This window comes from Oenanthe melanoleuca, chromosome 3, assembly GCF_029582105.1.
Source record: "Oenanthe melanoleuca isolate GR-GAL-2019-014 chromosome 3, OMel1.0, whole genome shotgun sequence".
Classification (NCBI taxonomy): domain Eukaryota; kingdom Metazoa; phylum Chordata; class Aves; order Passeriformes; family Muscicapidae; genus Oenanthe; species Oenanthe melanoleuca.
The window spans coordinates 38,423,884-38,441,107 of record NC_079336.1 but is presented as its reverse complement, the minus strand read 5'-3'; the positions used below and the strand labels follow the sequence as shown (position 1 = coordinate 38,441,107).

Genomic DNA, 17,224 nt, shown 5'->3' with positions numbered 1-17,224 from the left:
TATGTGGAGTCTAGTATCAGAAAAAATTGAGTTCCTGTCTGTCTTTATAAGACAGGGAAATTTAATGGGAAAACTGAGTCCATGACTAAATGGAGAAACTCACTTAATGTTCTTTTCTTCAGTCACTAGAGAAAATAGTACTGATGTTGCTGAATCTTATTCAGGCTTTGCCTGGCACTCCTTGCTGGGAAGACTGAAGCTTTTTAGCACACTGCTGATGAAACCTTCTTATCTAAGCAATCTCATTGTGACATCCTTGATCAGCTGTTACTGTGTCCTCCAAGACTGGAGGACAAACAATGTACTACCTGAATTCTTTGATTCTACTTGATTTTTTTTGAGAGCTACGTTGAGTTATGGGGCAGGCAGAAATATTTTGACTTCTTTAAAGGTATTTATTGGAATTCAGTTTCTCTTTGTTCTGGGTTAAATAGTTTATTGAGCATTGTAAGCTTGAAATACATGCAGGCAACCTTCTCAGGGAAACTGATTTTTATATGTATCCTCAAACCAGGACTGACTGTACAAATGCCTTTCTTATGAAAGATTTTTAAGTGGATTACCATTCTTCTGTCCAGAACAGAAGAATGAAATTCTTGCTGAAGCATCTTGGAAAGTTAAGACTTCTTTGGTCGTGATGTGAATTCTTCACTCCCATTCTGATTACATGCAGCCTGTTTCAGTGGTGATCCTAGAGGAAGAGATCGCTTCCACTTGTAGTAATGGGTGAAGAGCATGGGAAGGATTTACCAGCCCTGACTCAGAGCAATTGCTATTGCCTGCTCTTGAGTGTGCTGCCACTAAGGCAGAGAACATCTTCAAATCAACCTGATAGACTTGAGATTTTCCAGATAAACAAAGGAGCTAACTCCTTTGAAGTCACACTGGTGGGCTGTCGATGAAAAATAAACAGTAGGACAAGGAGAGTGGAAAATTATCACTGGTTTTGTTGTTTATCAGCATTTGGTATGCAATGTGAAGGTGCACAAGATTGTGAAGTCATGCTATGTGTCTTCCATTTTCTCTAGTTTATTACAAAGACTGGCTTCTGCTTGCTGGAGCTGGTTATTGGTTAATTTTTTTCCATAGCTCTGCTGCTGCTAGATAATCCTCTCTCCAAGGTCCAAAAGGAGAAGTCAATAACAGACACATTCTACTAGAAGTTGATGGTCCAATGTGTGTTAGATTAGTGAAGAAATAGCCTTGAGTTTCCCTAAGGATACTTTGAGTGGGTACATGGAAGTGACTAAGCTAAATGTCAGATGGTGATCAGACAGTGTTCGAGGAAGGTCATGTGCCTTGCCAGAACTAAGTATTTGCTTAGAGAATCGACCTATGTGAGAGGATGTGACAGTGGGACTACAGCTGTTACTTTGCCATGGGTTGGCATTCATTTTGTAAATTAATGAAATCTTTTCTTGGTACTGTGTCTCTCCTGTGAAAACTGCTACTTCTGGGTAGAGCTGTCCACTCTCCTCTATTAGTACTTTGATATCCTATATGCTCACTGCTCTTGTATGTTTGTTTTTAGTTCATGATGTTTTGGTGGGTTTTTTCCTTTGGACATAAGTTCTGCAAGTGTCCCATTCCACTATAAGGTACTTGGAGAGCAGCATGATGCAGGATAGGAAAATTTATTTGTGAATACTTGAAAATGTCCTTTGTGAAATGGAAGTTTCAGCCAATATGGGTTAATTTTCTTAACTTTCCTACTAGAAAATATCAAACTTGTAAACTTTACTTATGCTGTGTGCAATGTTTTAATGAAAAACCCTACATTTGTTTTGCTTTCTTTTATGATGGAAAGAGTTTAAGCATTTGGTTCTGAAAGTAAAGCACGATTGATTTTATTTTCTAATTACTGTTTCCCCTGTTATCCTCACAAGTGTTCTGCAGTAGGTACCAGTGTTGAACAATACTTGTTAATTCAAAGAAGTGGTGTCTCGTAGGGAAAGCCAAGATGCTGAGGTGCTATAGAGCAGATAGAGTGTTGTGAGATTCATGTGATGGGACAAGAAGTCTCAGAGAAATCTTTGAAGCTGGGACTAAGGTCATGGGAGATAGATGGTGTACATGTAGAAGTGTCTGGATTAGTATCAAGGTAAGCATATTGTCAAAAGGAGTAGCAGTAGTAACTGCAGGAGGCTTTCTTTTTTAGGAATTAACTAGACTTGAGGGAGGAAGAATATGGACATAAGTGACTGGAGGATCTCCATTCACTGAGTAAGCACCCATGCAGATATAAAAGACCATGTTTCTGTTTTCAGCCTTGAGGCAGGTTTGGGAATGCTGAAGATCTAAGGAATGTAAGACTTGATTCCTCCAGACTTGTTCTTCAGCACATTTCTCTGTCACTCACTAGAGGAGATTTGGGGTCTGTGTGAAAGTAAGGATGTGTTCTATGCATGCCTTGGACTTCTGACTGTCATTGGGCCAAAGAACAGAAAGGCTTTTCAGTTCAGCAGTTTGGAAATTCTAGTATCTTTTGCAAAGGACCCTTTCAATAATGACTTGAAGTTTCTACTTACTTTGCTAGTTTTTCAGTGAATTACTTCTAAAGGAATATTTTGCTTGCCTAGGCAGATAAAATATAATTTATTTTTTTCTTAGTAATTTCTAATACTGTAATTTAAACAGGCTTGATATTAAAGAGTCTCAGTGGTGGGTTTTTTTTCTTTTGTTTTGCAGAAATAAGAGGTCAGATGACTCTCTTTGGGTTACATGGCAAGACTGTACCATGTGTAGTTACACTAACGTGTCATCATTGTGAAGACATCCGTAATTTATTTGTTTTGATTGCCTTACCTGTGAGATGTTAGAAGAACCTGGGCACAGACAGAACTAGCACAAGTGACTGAGTCTACAGCTTATTTTGTTATTCAGTGATGCAGAGAAAATATGTCAAGGCCATGAATTAGTGTGTCCTGTTAAATTCATCCATAGGATATTTATCAAATCTAGGGAAAATGTAAATTTCATAAATCATCTTTTCAGCCATTCTTCTTGCTTGCTAAGTACTTTTGACAGATGATGCTGCCCTCTTACTGTGCTGAGGAGTTGCTTACGTAACTTTGATTTTAATTCCTGTACTGTATGTGTGTCTTTTTTTTTTTTTTCACAGATGGGAAATACTTTGGTCTGAGGCACCTACAAAGGTGAATGGTCCTCAGGCTCGGCAGTTCACACCTTGTATCAAACAGATAAACTTTCCCACAAACCTAATCCGGCTGGAAGTGAACAGCTCCCTTCTGGACTATTACACTGAATTGGATGCAGTAGTACTACATGGTGTGAAAGAGAGGCCTGTGCTTTCACTTAAGACTTCAATGATTGATATGAATGATATAGATGAAGAGGAGGATGAAGAAAAATTTGCGTGTGGAATGGACACCCTTAATAAACAGTTCAGCATTGTTACCCTCAGGGAATGGCCAACTAATGGATATTTTGATAAACTGCCTTATGAGGTAAGAAAAGCATGTTTACTCTCAATCATTGTCTTGGTTGTTAAGGGTGCAAAGGTGCTTTAGAGGATGTTGGTCAGAATTGTTGTTTTTTTTTGCTTTTTTTTCTCAGCTCCTTGCATTCCTTGTGAATCTCCTGCATTTACTGTATAGGTATGCCTGAATTCTGTAAGTCTGTCTGGTTCCATGGGTGGATGTTAGATATTTGCATGTGCCCTAGTAGCCTGGAGAAGTTTGCTGTGCTTGTAAAGAGGAAAGAGAATGTAACAACTCTTACTGTCTTCTCTTGAATCCAAACCTCTTGAGTTCGGTTTGGGTTTTTTTTGTTGTTGATGCAGTGGAATAATAAATGAGGATACTAACTTTATTGTGAGTTAGCTCTAGTGATGTTTGGTTGTTTTTTCCCCAGAGTACACATGGTGTTTAATATATTTTACTGTTGGTGCTTGCGTAGCACTACTGAAGTAAAGAAAGTACTTTGTATAATTGTTTGAAAGTTTGAAAACATGTTGGTTTTAGTAATTCAAGGAAATTAATTGTAGATGAAACTTTATTTGAATGTAGGAATTTTTCTTGTTTGAAAAGGCTGGATAAATTGATTTGTAGTTTACTAGAATATCAGAGATTGATTATATAATTTTGTGTTCTGCATGATCATAGAATCATGAAGTTTGGAAAAGACTTCCAAGATCATTGAATCAAACCATAAATGGTTGATTACACATATTAAAATTTTAATTTAGGAAGTATCTTTTGTAGTCTTGTTACTCGTATGAACTTCTGTCTCCATGTACTTTATTGTGTTTTGCTGCTCTGTTTGTCTACCAGCTTCCGTTTTTTATCCATTTTTTAACATTTGGTTTCGTGAATAAATTTATATGGTCTGTCAATACCGAAAACATTTTTTTCTTCTCCTTTGATTTAAAGAAAGTGAAAATATGGGTGGAATATTTGTCAGAAAACTATAAAAGACTATTTCTGTACTGGTTTTGTGACAGCAGAAATCCCAGTTTCCTACTTTCTAGTCCAGCTGGAAGGATTGGGCATCAGAACAACAAAAATGTTGTACTTGGTAGTGTGACAGTTTTTTATCACATTGGGTATGGAAGCGGTGCCCTGCATGCTGTATTTAAGACTGAAAAATGTCAGATTTTTATGGGAAGTGTTCAAACTGTGGATGAAGTAAGGCAATTGCTGACTCCTTTTGATTGATGCATTACAGGAAAAATTGTACCTGTAGGGGTATATTGATGGACAGTGTGTAACTGTTCTAAGTTTTCATGAGCATGCCTGTTCCTTATTTGAGCTGTTTGAAACTTTTTCATACTACCCTCTGTCATTCACAAAATATGCAAGCTGAGTGGGTTTTGCTAAGTAGGCAGCAATTCCTCCAGCCTTTTTTTTTGCCTTTGTTGTATTTCTGAACTTTCCATAGACTATCCTTTCATAGAGTATGTTGTTCCTCAGAATAGCATTAGGAATAGTTTGCTGCAGTGTGAACTCTAAAGGCATTTTAAGATTACTCCTGTATAAAAATTAGAAAAATGCTCAGCTTCCCGAGGCTCAGGCTTCTGTAGAAGAAACTGACAATCTTTGAATGACCTAGTAAGAGAATTTTCCTTCCCTAATCTTGAATGGTGTTAGCCAGCACTTATTAGCAGTGAAGTACTTGTACTAGCTATGATCTCTTCTCCAGAACTACCTTAAAATTGAGGAAGGATTTTAGAGGAGAGACTTCATGTCCTTGTCTCCTTCCCAGTTCATTGACTGGCTTGCACTGCTTGTAAAGGAAGGAGTAAGGCCTTTGTCTTAGTTGGCTTTTCAGGAATACTTGAGCCCTGAAGGCCTGAACAAATTCAAAGCTTTTGGGAAAGCTAAGGAACACCTGCATATATGTTGTGCAGTTTCAGATTCACCAAAATGTTCTGGCTACTAAAAACCCAGCTTATTTTCCTCCAGAGAGGAGAGTCAGAAGACTCTGCATGCTCCAGTCCAAAATACATTTTTTGTAAAAAATTTTGGTATAGAAAGATATAAATGACATCTTTGTCATTTCTGGAAGCTGGTTTTTCTGAAAACTGCCTACAAGCTTTATGAGCTGTTTATGTCTGCTGGTATTCACATGCACTATTAAACGTGCGTGCATTTACTGGTGCAAGTTGTTCTGTTGTGCAACCAGGGATATGTGTTTTGTTAAACTATCCTGAGGAATGTTAAATGCCCTAGAATACTATCTTCTTCTTGCCTTCTCTCTTTGCCTCTTTGTGCACATATCCTTTGCCTTTACCTATGTTTTAATGTCAATTCTAATTAAATGGTTTCTAAGCTGTAGCAGCTCTAGCTGCAAGAGTCAAAAAATTGCAAGTTGCTCATTTGTTTGTTTCTGAATGAGTTTTTTGCATAAGCCAGTGTATTTTTTTATTGGAAAACCATTTCATCTTCACGTGGAAGAACTGAAAAAGGAAATTTGTAGAAAGTTGTTCTACAAAAACCTATGGATATTGACCAGCATCCAGATATTCTTTTCTGACAAAACCAAGTTGTGCGTTGTTGTGCTCTAGCCAGAGAAAGTATTTTACTAGATTCAAATGGTTGTTGCTTGCTGTTTTTCAGCAAAAAACTTAAAGCTACAGAAATTTCTGGTTCAATAGGTGTTATTAGAAACTGCACCATTGGTAAAGTTTTGCCCCCTGTACTGAGGAGTGGAAATTCTGTCTGGGCTTATAAGCAAACTTTGTAGTGGGTGGGAAATTTCTTTCCTCTCTTTTTCTTTTAAGATGTTATACTTTCTATTTGGTAGTTCGAAATACATGCCTGTGAGATGCTGCAATCAGGGACTACCATGATCTTAAAAATATGGATTGAGTAGGAATCAGGATCCTATTTGTGCTCAGCACAAAATTTTATGTACTTCTGTGATTTTGTGTACTTCTGTTTGTTGAATTGTGATTTGGAAACCTTTTACCAGGCTTTTAAAGCTGGTGTGTGCCATATTTGCCCTGGAAATGGGAGAGGAAGTACTTTTGTACTTTTAGTCCATCATAGCCTAAAAAGGCAATCAGTGTTGTATAAATTGTATTTTGTTTTCCTCTTTCTATTGTTTTTTCCAATAAACTTTGTTTTTACTGATTGATTCATGAGAAAGTGTGAAATAATAATGATTGTCATAATTTTTCATAAAATCACAGTAAAAACTGTTGTTGGTGAGAAACTGCATTATGAAATTAGCTTTCAAAGCAGATACTCAGTTCTGTAGCATTCTTGGAATCACCAGGAGCACAGTGTAGCACAGTACAGCACATCATGTCAATACTCATTGTGATATCAAACTGTAGTTCATGCTAGGGTACACAGGCACAAAAAGCATGTTCCTGACAGACACCAGACTCCAGGCTAATGGTGATTAATGGTTATTTGCCTGTATGGTTTGAACCGGTTATCTTTTTTAATCAAAAGCCAGGAAAAAACCTCTTTATAACGTAATATCATAGGAGTGACATTTCAATGTATGTTTTCATTCTATGTATTATGAAGTAGTAAAATGTTAAAGATGCATTTTTTTGACTGAGACATGGGAGATTCCATCTCAGTTGTGGAAAGATATCTTGGGTGTTACAAAATATTCATTGAAGTCATTAATTAGTGTAAATGGACATTGTTCAATCATTTATGGTTTCATCCACCATTCTCTGTATTGCTCAGAAGTTACAAAATAACTTTTTTTCTCATTGAATGAAATTTGTATTATTTTGCTTTTATCAGACATTATGCCACATTAATTGTAAACATAAATTATGCTAATTGTACAGCCTCTGCTGAGCTTACAGCTCTAGAAAACTTAGTAAGTAACCATGGGAGAAAAATCTGAGGGAAAGGCATTAATAAAATAGATATTTACCTGACTTGCATAGTGTGAGTTAGCTGTTAAGTTTGCAGAAATAAAGATATTCGTTTGGGATTGTCTGTTAGCTGCTAGTTATTTTGGATATTTTAGGTTTCAAAATGTCAATAGTTCCTAAATGTCAGTTCGGTGCAAAGTTTGCTGATTATAATATAACTGCAGTTAATATATGTGCATGCATAATTTTACATATATGGACACACACACACGTATTTCTATCTATATCTATCTATCTATCTATCTATCTATCTATCTATCTATCTATCTATCTATCTTATCTATCTATCTATCTTATCTATCTATATGCTGGTACATTGAAATGTCTGTGCTGGTCCTCTGCATCAATCAGAGTTCCAAACACCTGCAGAAACAAAAGCCTGGGCTGCTTTTAGGGGAAAGGACAAGCAAGGAGAAGAGAAGATGAAAGGCTTGAAACCAAGCATGAAAGAAATTTGAGTGTATCAAATATTGTATTTTTGCATTGGAGTTGAACTAAAATTTTTTAAGATATGTAGCTCATGTTGGAAATCTAAATACTAAATCTGGAGCTGAGTAGGAAGTAACATTTTCCATTTTGCAGGAAGTTGAATTGTTTTGTTGTTCCAAAAATGAAGGGGGGAGGAGGGGAGGTAGAAAGTAGCTGCAAGTGATACATTGGAAGTACAATCTGTTTGTATCTTACAAAAAGTTCTATTTTCATTTTTATGTCATGGATTTTATTCTGATTTTTGGCAGATTTGTCTGATGAATCCTTCTAAGACATTAAAATGAAACGTTGGTATTTTGGAAGGGCCACAGGATTCTCTTCCATTTAAGTAGATTTGTGACTTGTGGTTTTTTAATTTACGCTGATTCATTTTGGGAAGTTACTGTTTCCCACTCTGCTTGAAAACAGTCAATTTAAGTTATATAACTTGAGTGCAGGTACTTACAGCTGCTAGAGACAGCTCTGGTAAAGTAAGCATTAATTTTTAGATTTCATTTTTCAAGTGCATTTTCTTTCAGTTCCTAAGCTAAAGGAGATTTATTTATTTTGTTGGGCGTTTTTGTTATTTCCTGAAGCGAGTATTTATGTCTATGTGTGTGTTCATCTTTCCTTGGAAAGGAAAACAGAGTGTGATGGGAGAGGAGGGATATTTCTTAGTTTCTGAGTGTGATATAAGTTATTACAAAAACTGTTACAGTGATGCTAGTCAGAAAGGCTGGTGATTATTTGGAAGCTGAGATGATTCAACTCATACAGTTTTTAAAAAAACAGGTTTTGCCTTTCAGATTTGACTCTGGTGTAGAACAAAAATGCTCTCAAAGTATTACAGCAAGGAAGATATTGTAAAAGGAGATCTGATTATGTTGAATTTTTTACCTGCTTGTGTAGTCTAGGGGAGAGGACATAAGACAGAAGACAAAACACTGGTTTTTAAAGCAGGGAGAAGAGGAATAAATTTGAAATTTGTTCAGGATGTGGGGAAACTGGGACATGGTATGGTTTTCCCATGTACTTTGCAAAGATCTCCCATCTTAAAAACCAAATACAGAGAAGAAGGAGGATGCCAGTTCTGTGTTCTGTTCAATGAAAGAGCAGACTAAGTGAAAGGAAATATATAAACAGAGTGTTTACATATATATCACTGTTTAAATTAGCATGGGTAAAGAAACTTCTGATTTGAAAGCTTCCTGTCACTTTCATATGCTGATCTGCTTTTTCCTTTTTTGTTTAGCATATTGTCAAATTGAGAAGGCAGTGCAGATCTATTTAATAGTTAATTGATTTATTTGAGGAGTTACTTTTAAGTCAAAGGTTGCACTTTCTTTGAAGTTAGAACATATTTTATTTCTTTGCAGTTTTCCCTTAACATTTTAAACACTGTATGACCACCTGTGAATTTTTTTTTCTTGTTTTTAATATAGCTCATCCAGTTGATTTTGAGTCACCTTACAGTACCAGACCTGTGTAGACTAGCACAAACTTGTAAGCTACTGTATCAACATTGCTGTGATCCTCTACAGTACATTCATCTCAGTTTACAACCTTACTGGGCAAGGATTAATGACACATCCCTGGAGTACCTACAGTCTCGCTGCACTCTCATCCAGTGGCTGAATTTATCTTGGACTGGAAACAGGGGAGCCATCTCTGTTTCTGGATTTAGCAGGTCAGTGTTAAATGTACAGAAATGTTTTGACAAGCTCTGTTTGCAGAGCTGCTGCACGGTAGTTTCATGAGTATTTGAAACTTTATTAAAAGGCAAAAAAGTCTTGGATTTACTATAAAGGGCGTGATTGTTACGATGTAGAGAAAAGGAACAGCTAAAACAGTAGGAGAAACTTAATATAGCAGCAGAAGTCCATAGCAGTCTGTAGAGTCTGCATGTTCCAAGCTGCTTGTGACTGAAAGGCTGCTTCCAGGGGAAGCCGTGTTTTTTGCCTTCTTCTGGGCTTCTAAAACGCTCTGCTAGAACTGAGCTATCAAAAACCCATCTCGCAAGGAAAGTGTTTGTGGTTGTTCTTTGTAGAGATGAGTCATCACTAGGACTGTATTAGAAAGGCTGCAGTAATAAACTGATTGCATGCTCACATGGTATGAGCCAAGTAATCACTGGAGTCCAATGTAAATGCAAATATTTTCATAAAAATGATTTAAAACATTAGCCCTGTTGGAAAACAGGGGGGTTGCATGTGTGTATTCCAATGAGCTGAAAATATGACTGTGGTGTAGGTCATTAAGATAGCAAATTTGCAGAGATTCTTCTCTGTATAACAGCCATGTTCTCTGCTTTCTTAAGATATCATTTCTTGCTTCTTTGCTCATTTGCATTAGTTAAACAGTTTCTATCAATGCATTTCATTTAAACAAAAGTTGTTGCTTCAACTAAGGGGTAATCAGCAATGGCAGGTGAAAGCAAAAATTGACTGATAAGAAACAGAAATGTTTAATATATCTGAAAAAGTTGTCTTAACTCTCATTCATTTTCTGAATAAAAAGATAAACTCAAGTATGCAGGCATTTTCTCTCCTTTCGTGCCTAAGTTATTTACCCGAGGAATTAAAATATTTTGAAGAAATACTTTGTCGAGAGGGGAATGTTGCTTCTGTTTTCCCAGACCCTCTAGTATAATGCAGTAATCCTATGCCTTTTTAGTGCTTGCTGGTATTAGAAAATAGACATCGACTAGTTGGTGAATTGGGTACAAAAATTTCTCTTAAATTTGGATTTCACGTTAAGATACTTTATGCAGAGGATAAATATGCAAGCTTTAATTGAGAATTCAACTCTGAAATCATGAAATGCCTGCTTTCTGATGCTTAGCTATTAAGTCTGTCTTTTGAAAACTTAACATATGTGAATCTTTGTGGCAGCTATTTTTTTTTTGTTTCCATGATTTTTTTTTTTTTTTTTATTTTTTTTTTTTTAGCATACAGGACTGCTAAAATTATTTGTAGTATTGGAAGAAATTATTACCAGATTCTGAGACTTAAAAACTTTACAGTTCTGGCATTTCTGACTTCCACTTAGTTGAAAATCTCTTTATTACTACTAATTTTTTTTTCTTCAGTGCTGAACTGCTAGTAAGATTTATGTGTACACAGCATTTTTAAATAATAAATATTCATTATTTGTCTATTAATAATCTGTGATTAATAATCAGTTTATATTTCTTATAAGGGATTATATTTATTTGTAACAAATGGGAAAAATGTTTTGACATTGTTGCATTTCTGAAATTATCTTAGTTTTAGGAAAAAGTGTTTCTTGGAAGAGATGGGTGCAGTCTGGGAATGGGAGATGCAGTTCAATTGTAAATTTTAGAGGGAAGCTTATAAAAATTATTTTATAAGCTAAATAATTTGCATGTCTAAACTGTGCTTATAATTTTCCCTTCTGAAACAAAAATTCTCCACTGTAACTAGATCTGGTTTAAAATGTTTTTCTATTACAGAAAAAACTTTGCAACCCTTTGTTCTGTAAAAGTCCTTTCTAGTAAAATCCCCAACACAAGTTTTTCTTTCTACAGTCTTTATCAGCATGTTTGTCAAATTTGCTGGCCTCCAGGAGAGGAAAATTTGTTGCTCATTTGCTATGAAAGTATCTACTAATAGAGGAGACTCATTAGAACAAGACTTGCTTTTCAAAAGCGTTAATGTAACTCCTATTGAAAAAGGAGCTTCCTGGTAAGAGATACTGTTCCTTGCCAGATAAATCTGTCAATAAATTCTATAGTTTTATTGCCCTGGTTGACATTAAGATACCACCATCTGCAGAATATTACAGCATCCAGAGCACATAAACAAGAATTCACACCGTTTTTCCTTTTCTCCAGGACACATATTTTTGCATTTGTCTCAGCATTTGGAGTTACATTGGCAGTGTTGAATTCAAAACCAGTAGAGCTGCTTTAATTCTTACAGTTGTACAGTTTAAGTTATGATTTGTACAAGTCAGGGTATGTTTAAATGCAACTCTTGCTTAAATCTTATTTTGTAAAATATCTTTCAAAAATGTTTTTATCTGTTGTTTCTTATGACAGTCTTGATAGTAGTAGCTTGTATAAATTTGTCATTTAAAAATCTTCATATATGCATGAAATGATTGAAAATACTAAGAAATTACTGGAAATACATATTTTCTTCAAAAATGTATTAAAGTGAAAAGAATTTAAAAGTAATTTTAGGCAATGTGACTGGAGCAAATACTGTATTATCATGAGAAGACAGAATGCTTCAGGCATATGAACATCCTGAGGCAAAGCTGAAGGTATTTTAACTTATTGATAGCATCTACTCCTTAGGGCTAAAAATTACTCTCATAAATTTTTCATTTCAGCATATAATATGAATTAACTAAACTTTATATTAGATTGAACTAAAAATGTACAAAAAAAGTGAAAGTAGTATCTGAGCAGTCTCAGGAGTCTGAAATGCAAAATGACAGGGAATAAGCAAAGATTTCACAGCAGGCATTACATAAGCAGCACTGCATTCCTCTTGGCTTTAGAGGTCTGGTGAATCTCTTCATGCCAGGGGGAAATATCAGTGTGGGAGGGTAGGACCTATATAGGAAGAGTGAGGGGAGTTGATTGGAGGAGTACTGAACTTTGAGATGCTGAATAAAAGCTCTGAGGTTTAAACAGCTCAAGGACAATGGCAGTTTAAAAATGGAGTTCTGCATGCAGATTTCCTTGGATCACTGATAATGTCATTAACTTGTTTAAACTCTTTTGCTTTAAATATCTGAGTAATTAGGGTTTTTATTTACATCTGACATTTTTCACTGTGAAAATGAATTAATAGTGTTTTATTTTCAGGTTAGTGATGCAGTATTTGCATGCCAAGCACATCCAGGAATATTTCTTTAACACTTTTGTTGTTCACGTTTGAAGGCTTTTATTGCCCTCAGTAGAAGTATGTTTTGACAATGTTTAATATGGTGAGGCTTTGCTAGAAGTCAAACTGGCCAGGAGAGTCAGAGAAATTACTGAAATATGCACCAAACAGTCACAGAAAATGGAATAATGCGTGATTTTACAGGGATTTTCAATTTAACAAAAAGGTCTGTAATTTCCAGAGGTTTTTGGTAAAACTAGGGTTGGCTGTAACTGAGAGTAAGTTACAATGTTTGTTTTGCATGTTTTTTTTAAAATAGTTTAATATGTGTTGAGAAAAGCACAAGATCAGGTACTTAATGCTCTGCTTACTTACATGCCATATTTTAGGATTTGCTTACCAAAAAGGAGGTGTAATATGTGCTAGAATAAAAAATAACATTGTACCAATTAGAATAGCTAGAGGAAGGGAAAGTGACTTAATTTTATTACCTTACAAATTACCTTACAAAGTCTCACTCTCAAGCGTGAATACTTGCATGTGCCAAGAGAACCAAGATGTGTGTCCAAATCAGTTTTTCTGGCATGTGGTCTCACCATCCTGTGCTGCTCCTATCCTTCATCTCATAATCTGTGTGCCCAGAGAAACTTGTGCCCTTGCACAAGTGTTCAAGGATGTCAGTGACCTGCTAATGACTTCCACCACCACACACCTCTGTTCCAGCCTTTGTGTTTCTGTTTGTTCTTTCTCGTGCTTCTACACCTCTGTGTACCCAGTTATTCTTCACTCATACCAACCTTAACACTTTTATTACAAGTACATGTGGTAAGAAATGTGGCAGTCTTGAAAGGAAAAGCATCACTGAATTTAAAAAATGTATGAATATGTCTTTAAGAAGAATATTAAAATGGAATTCCACAAACCAAATGCAAGATTGTAATTGTAAGGCAGAAAGTCCTCTATGAGTTTGTGCAAGTAATCGTATAAATAGAACTAAGTAAGAAAGACGGGACTTTATGATATTGGAAGTAAAATGAGGAAGAATAAAATCCAGGTGAGTTTTGCTTATCTGGTGGCAGGCTCTGGAAACAGGAATCCTGAGTAGCTGGAGGGAGCATGTAGTTGGCTTGAAGCAGACAGAAATAGTTGTTTTTGTGAAATACTGATTCTAGGAGACTGATACCAAGGAAGGCCTGGCAAATGGGGCAATATTATATCTGTCAAATAACAGAGGTAACATCCCTAGTGTGGATGCTAATGTAAGGTAATACTACAAGGGAGAAGTGCTAAAGAAAAAATATTCTGTCCAACCCCATGTTGTTCACAAACGGAGGTTACTTCCCTTTTCCACCCTCTTTCTTGGATACCAAATTCAAATATATATCAGTGAGTGTAAAATCAGTACTGAAGATTTTAATTGAAAAAAGATTTGATAAAATAATAGAAAATAATAATAAAATAATAGAAAACTATTGTGTTAATTGCACTAAAGCAATATAAAACTACGTAGCTAATTGTGTTTAGGGGAGGATGAGAAGATGAAAGAGAGCAGAACTGTGACTCCTGCTTGTTGTAGGGTCTTTAGTAATTTTGAACTGTGGAATATAGAGTAAATGAGGATCATTAGGCTAAGTGTTGATTCTGTAGCAAGTGCAGTTCCTCCAGAAACCACTGGAGGAAATGTGATGTGTTCAGTACCTGCATAATCACATTTCTAAAGATATTTTGAGAATTTCATTTGGGAGATCTTACCTTCTGACACAAAGAGTATTCTGTCTTTTACCTTGGATTTTAACTTTGGATCATGAGATATGCTAATGATGTACACATTAATTACAAGATTGGAAATTTTCAGTGGGCTAAGTGACCCTGTGATCATGATGTGTTTAACATCACCCTGAGCAAATACCTGCTAATAGATCTATTTGGTGTTTCAGAAGAACTTCACTAGAACTTACTTCCGAAAAGCTGAAGGGGTTGAAAATAAGCAGCAGTTCTTCAGAGTAGGCAGAAGGTGATGGAAAGTGAGACTCCTTTTTTTTATTAGAAACAACAATCTCTTCCCCCCAGGGAAAAAAAAAAACCAACAAAACATGGTCCCCCTCCCCCCTTCAAAAAATGAACTATAAGGCCTGAAATACTGCTGTCTAGAGTGAGGATAAACTTCAAGGGAAATGCCCAATCCAGTGTCTAGCAAGAGAAATGTACATGTTTACATTATCCTAGGTTGCTCAGTCATATTTTATAGCAAACATTAAGGGATGATGAGAAATCACTTCAGAAATGGTGTGTATAAAATACTGATAATAAAAACAAAAGGGATGGATGACTGCAGAACAGAGGAGACACTGAGAACAGGAACCAGTCAGTCCTTAGTGATTAAAGGAGAGGTATGTGAATAAATGTGTAGAAATTTTGATTTTGGTAGAAGGTGCTTTTTTGGGTGTTGTTTGTTTTCAGATTAGCTAAATTGAGCCAGTCACTTAGGGACTGTTAAGTCTCAGGGGTATGAGGACCATGCCACATTTGTTTTGAAAGAGTGAGAACTCATATTCTACCTTGCCATATGACTCTATGTGAAGATCCATGTAGAAAGACATCAACAAAAACCTCTCTCCTGAGCAGTCTGTTTAATGCAAACAAAGATTGGGGTGTCCCCATCATTTAGAGGACTGTGCACTTCTGCCCTGTGCTGGTTGGTGACTTTCTCAGATTCCTAATTCTGTTCCTGTTCTCTTTCCTAAATGCATATCTGTTCACTGTTGTACCCTGCTGCTGCGTGTACCTTATCCCCCTTTTGTTTCTGTTTCGTGTCTCCTAAATAATCTTTTCTAACAAGGCAGCAAAGCCATGAAGGGCAATGCTTGTTGCTGTTGCTGTGTTTGGTATCTCCCTGTGTGTTTCAAGTGTTATGAGTTTAAATAAAACATTATGAGGATAATAACTCCTCAAGCTGGTGAGCCTGGAGTTCTTCTCCAAGTCTAGGGGCTTAACTGGCTGTTTCCTTGACCTGGTAATGTTAACTTTTAATAGTCCTAGAAAGAGAAAAGCATTGATCTCTACTAACATTTTTAACAGCCAAGCCCTGTTAAATTATATGGCAGTTAAACTAACATCCATTACTGTAATGGAGTAATTCATAAAATATTTATTTGTTAGCAAATTAAAAGCCAGAGGTATAATAAGTGGTGACTGACAAAGTTTTATGGAAAATGCCATCATTCAAACAAACCTGATAATTTGTTGATGAAAGAAGCTGTGTGAATGTGTTGTTAAAGCACTCATTAAATAGAGAAATTGGCTAATTAGTAATCAGCAATGTATCCATATATCTCTACTCTGATTTCCAGGGGATTTTCATCCTGCATTTCTCCATAACAGTGTTGAACTGTATTGCTAGTCTAAAATAGCACTTAAATGTTTAAATACCCAATGTTAATTGTTGTGAATTGTCGTGTCATTTTCAGCTCTGACATTCCCACAGGAAGGTTTACAAATCTCTGTAAATTCACTGCATGCAGTCTGGAAACTGCTTGGTGTTTGATTAAACTCTGACTTTTAAAGCTAAAATAGATTCTAAATAGAGACTGCAGAATTAGCAAAAAAGCAGTGGAGGAGTAGACTTGGAGACCATAGATGGCAGAACTCCTGTGGCTCTGGGGCTTATGTGTCCCCTTTTGTGTCTCAGACCCTCTCTTTGTTTCTGTTTGCTTAGGCTCATAGAAATGTTGGATGTTAGGGACCTCTGAAGGTCGTCTACTCCAAGCTCCCACTTGATGTGCCAGTGTCCCCAGCGCTAGATCAGGTCAGTCAAGGTTTCAGGTGACTCTTGGATACATCCAGGGATGGAGATGCCACCCTGGAATCTCCTTTTCCCTCTGTATTGCATAGGATCTGCATAATCACACTAAGGCCATGTAATATGTAAGGTGAAAGGTGATAACGATGGCAAGTATGACTTGAGTGTGTAATGAAAGTTAAGGAAAGGAGGCAGCTTGAAAACTTGGATCTTGAAAGATGGATTTCAAGTCTTGGGCTAGTGTTGGTGTCATGCCTCCCTGAATGTGTCTTCTAAGACCAGCAGCAATTTCATCCTAAGCTTCAGCATGATCAAGCTTGGGAAGGCTAATAACTCTTTCCTTGTAACAATAGTAGTTTCTGTGCAAGCAGGAGCCTTGTGTCTGTCTGGCATTTCTATTGCATCAGTTAAACCCAAGAAGTAGTACTGACTTCCTGGTGGAAGTGTCAGAACCTGAAGCTGCTTTGTCTGCATGAGCATTTTTGTTGAATAGAACTGGTAAGAGAGCAAATCAGAATACTAATTAAGAGAAACTAATTCATGCTCTTTCACAAGTAGCTCCATTATTCTAGGAAGTAACATGGGAAACTCATTCTGGCCTGTAGTTTAAGAAACTACTTTTCTACTGGAGGAACTATCAAAATATAACGTAAGCATGGCGAATGTGTGGGTTTTTTTTATCTTACTAAATATCAAGCTTACAAGCCTAGTGGTTAATTTATTGTTTAGCAGTTATCT

General features: G+C 36.3%; 1 protein-coding gene across 1 annotated transcript in view; it reads left to right on the top strand.

Annotated features, from left to right (window-relative positions):
* The window catches only part of FBXL4 (F-box and leucine rich repeat protein 4), a 52,439-nt gene that overhangs the window by 12,502 nt on the left and 22,713 nt on the right, over window positions 1–17,224 (top strand). The window contains exons 4-5 of the mRNA XM_056487675.1: window positions 3,122–3,467; window positions 9,274–9,518. Coding sequence (XP_056343650.1) covers window positions 3,122–3,467; window positions 9,274–9,518 — 591 coding nt within the window. The remainder of the gene's footprint in view (window positions 1–3,121; window positions 3,468–9,273; window positions 9,519–17,224) is intronic.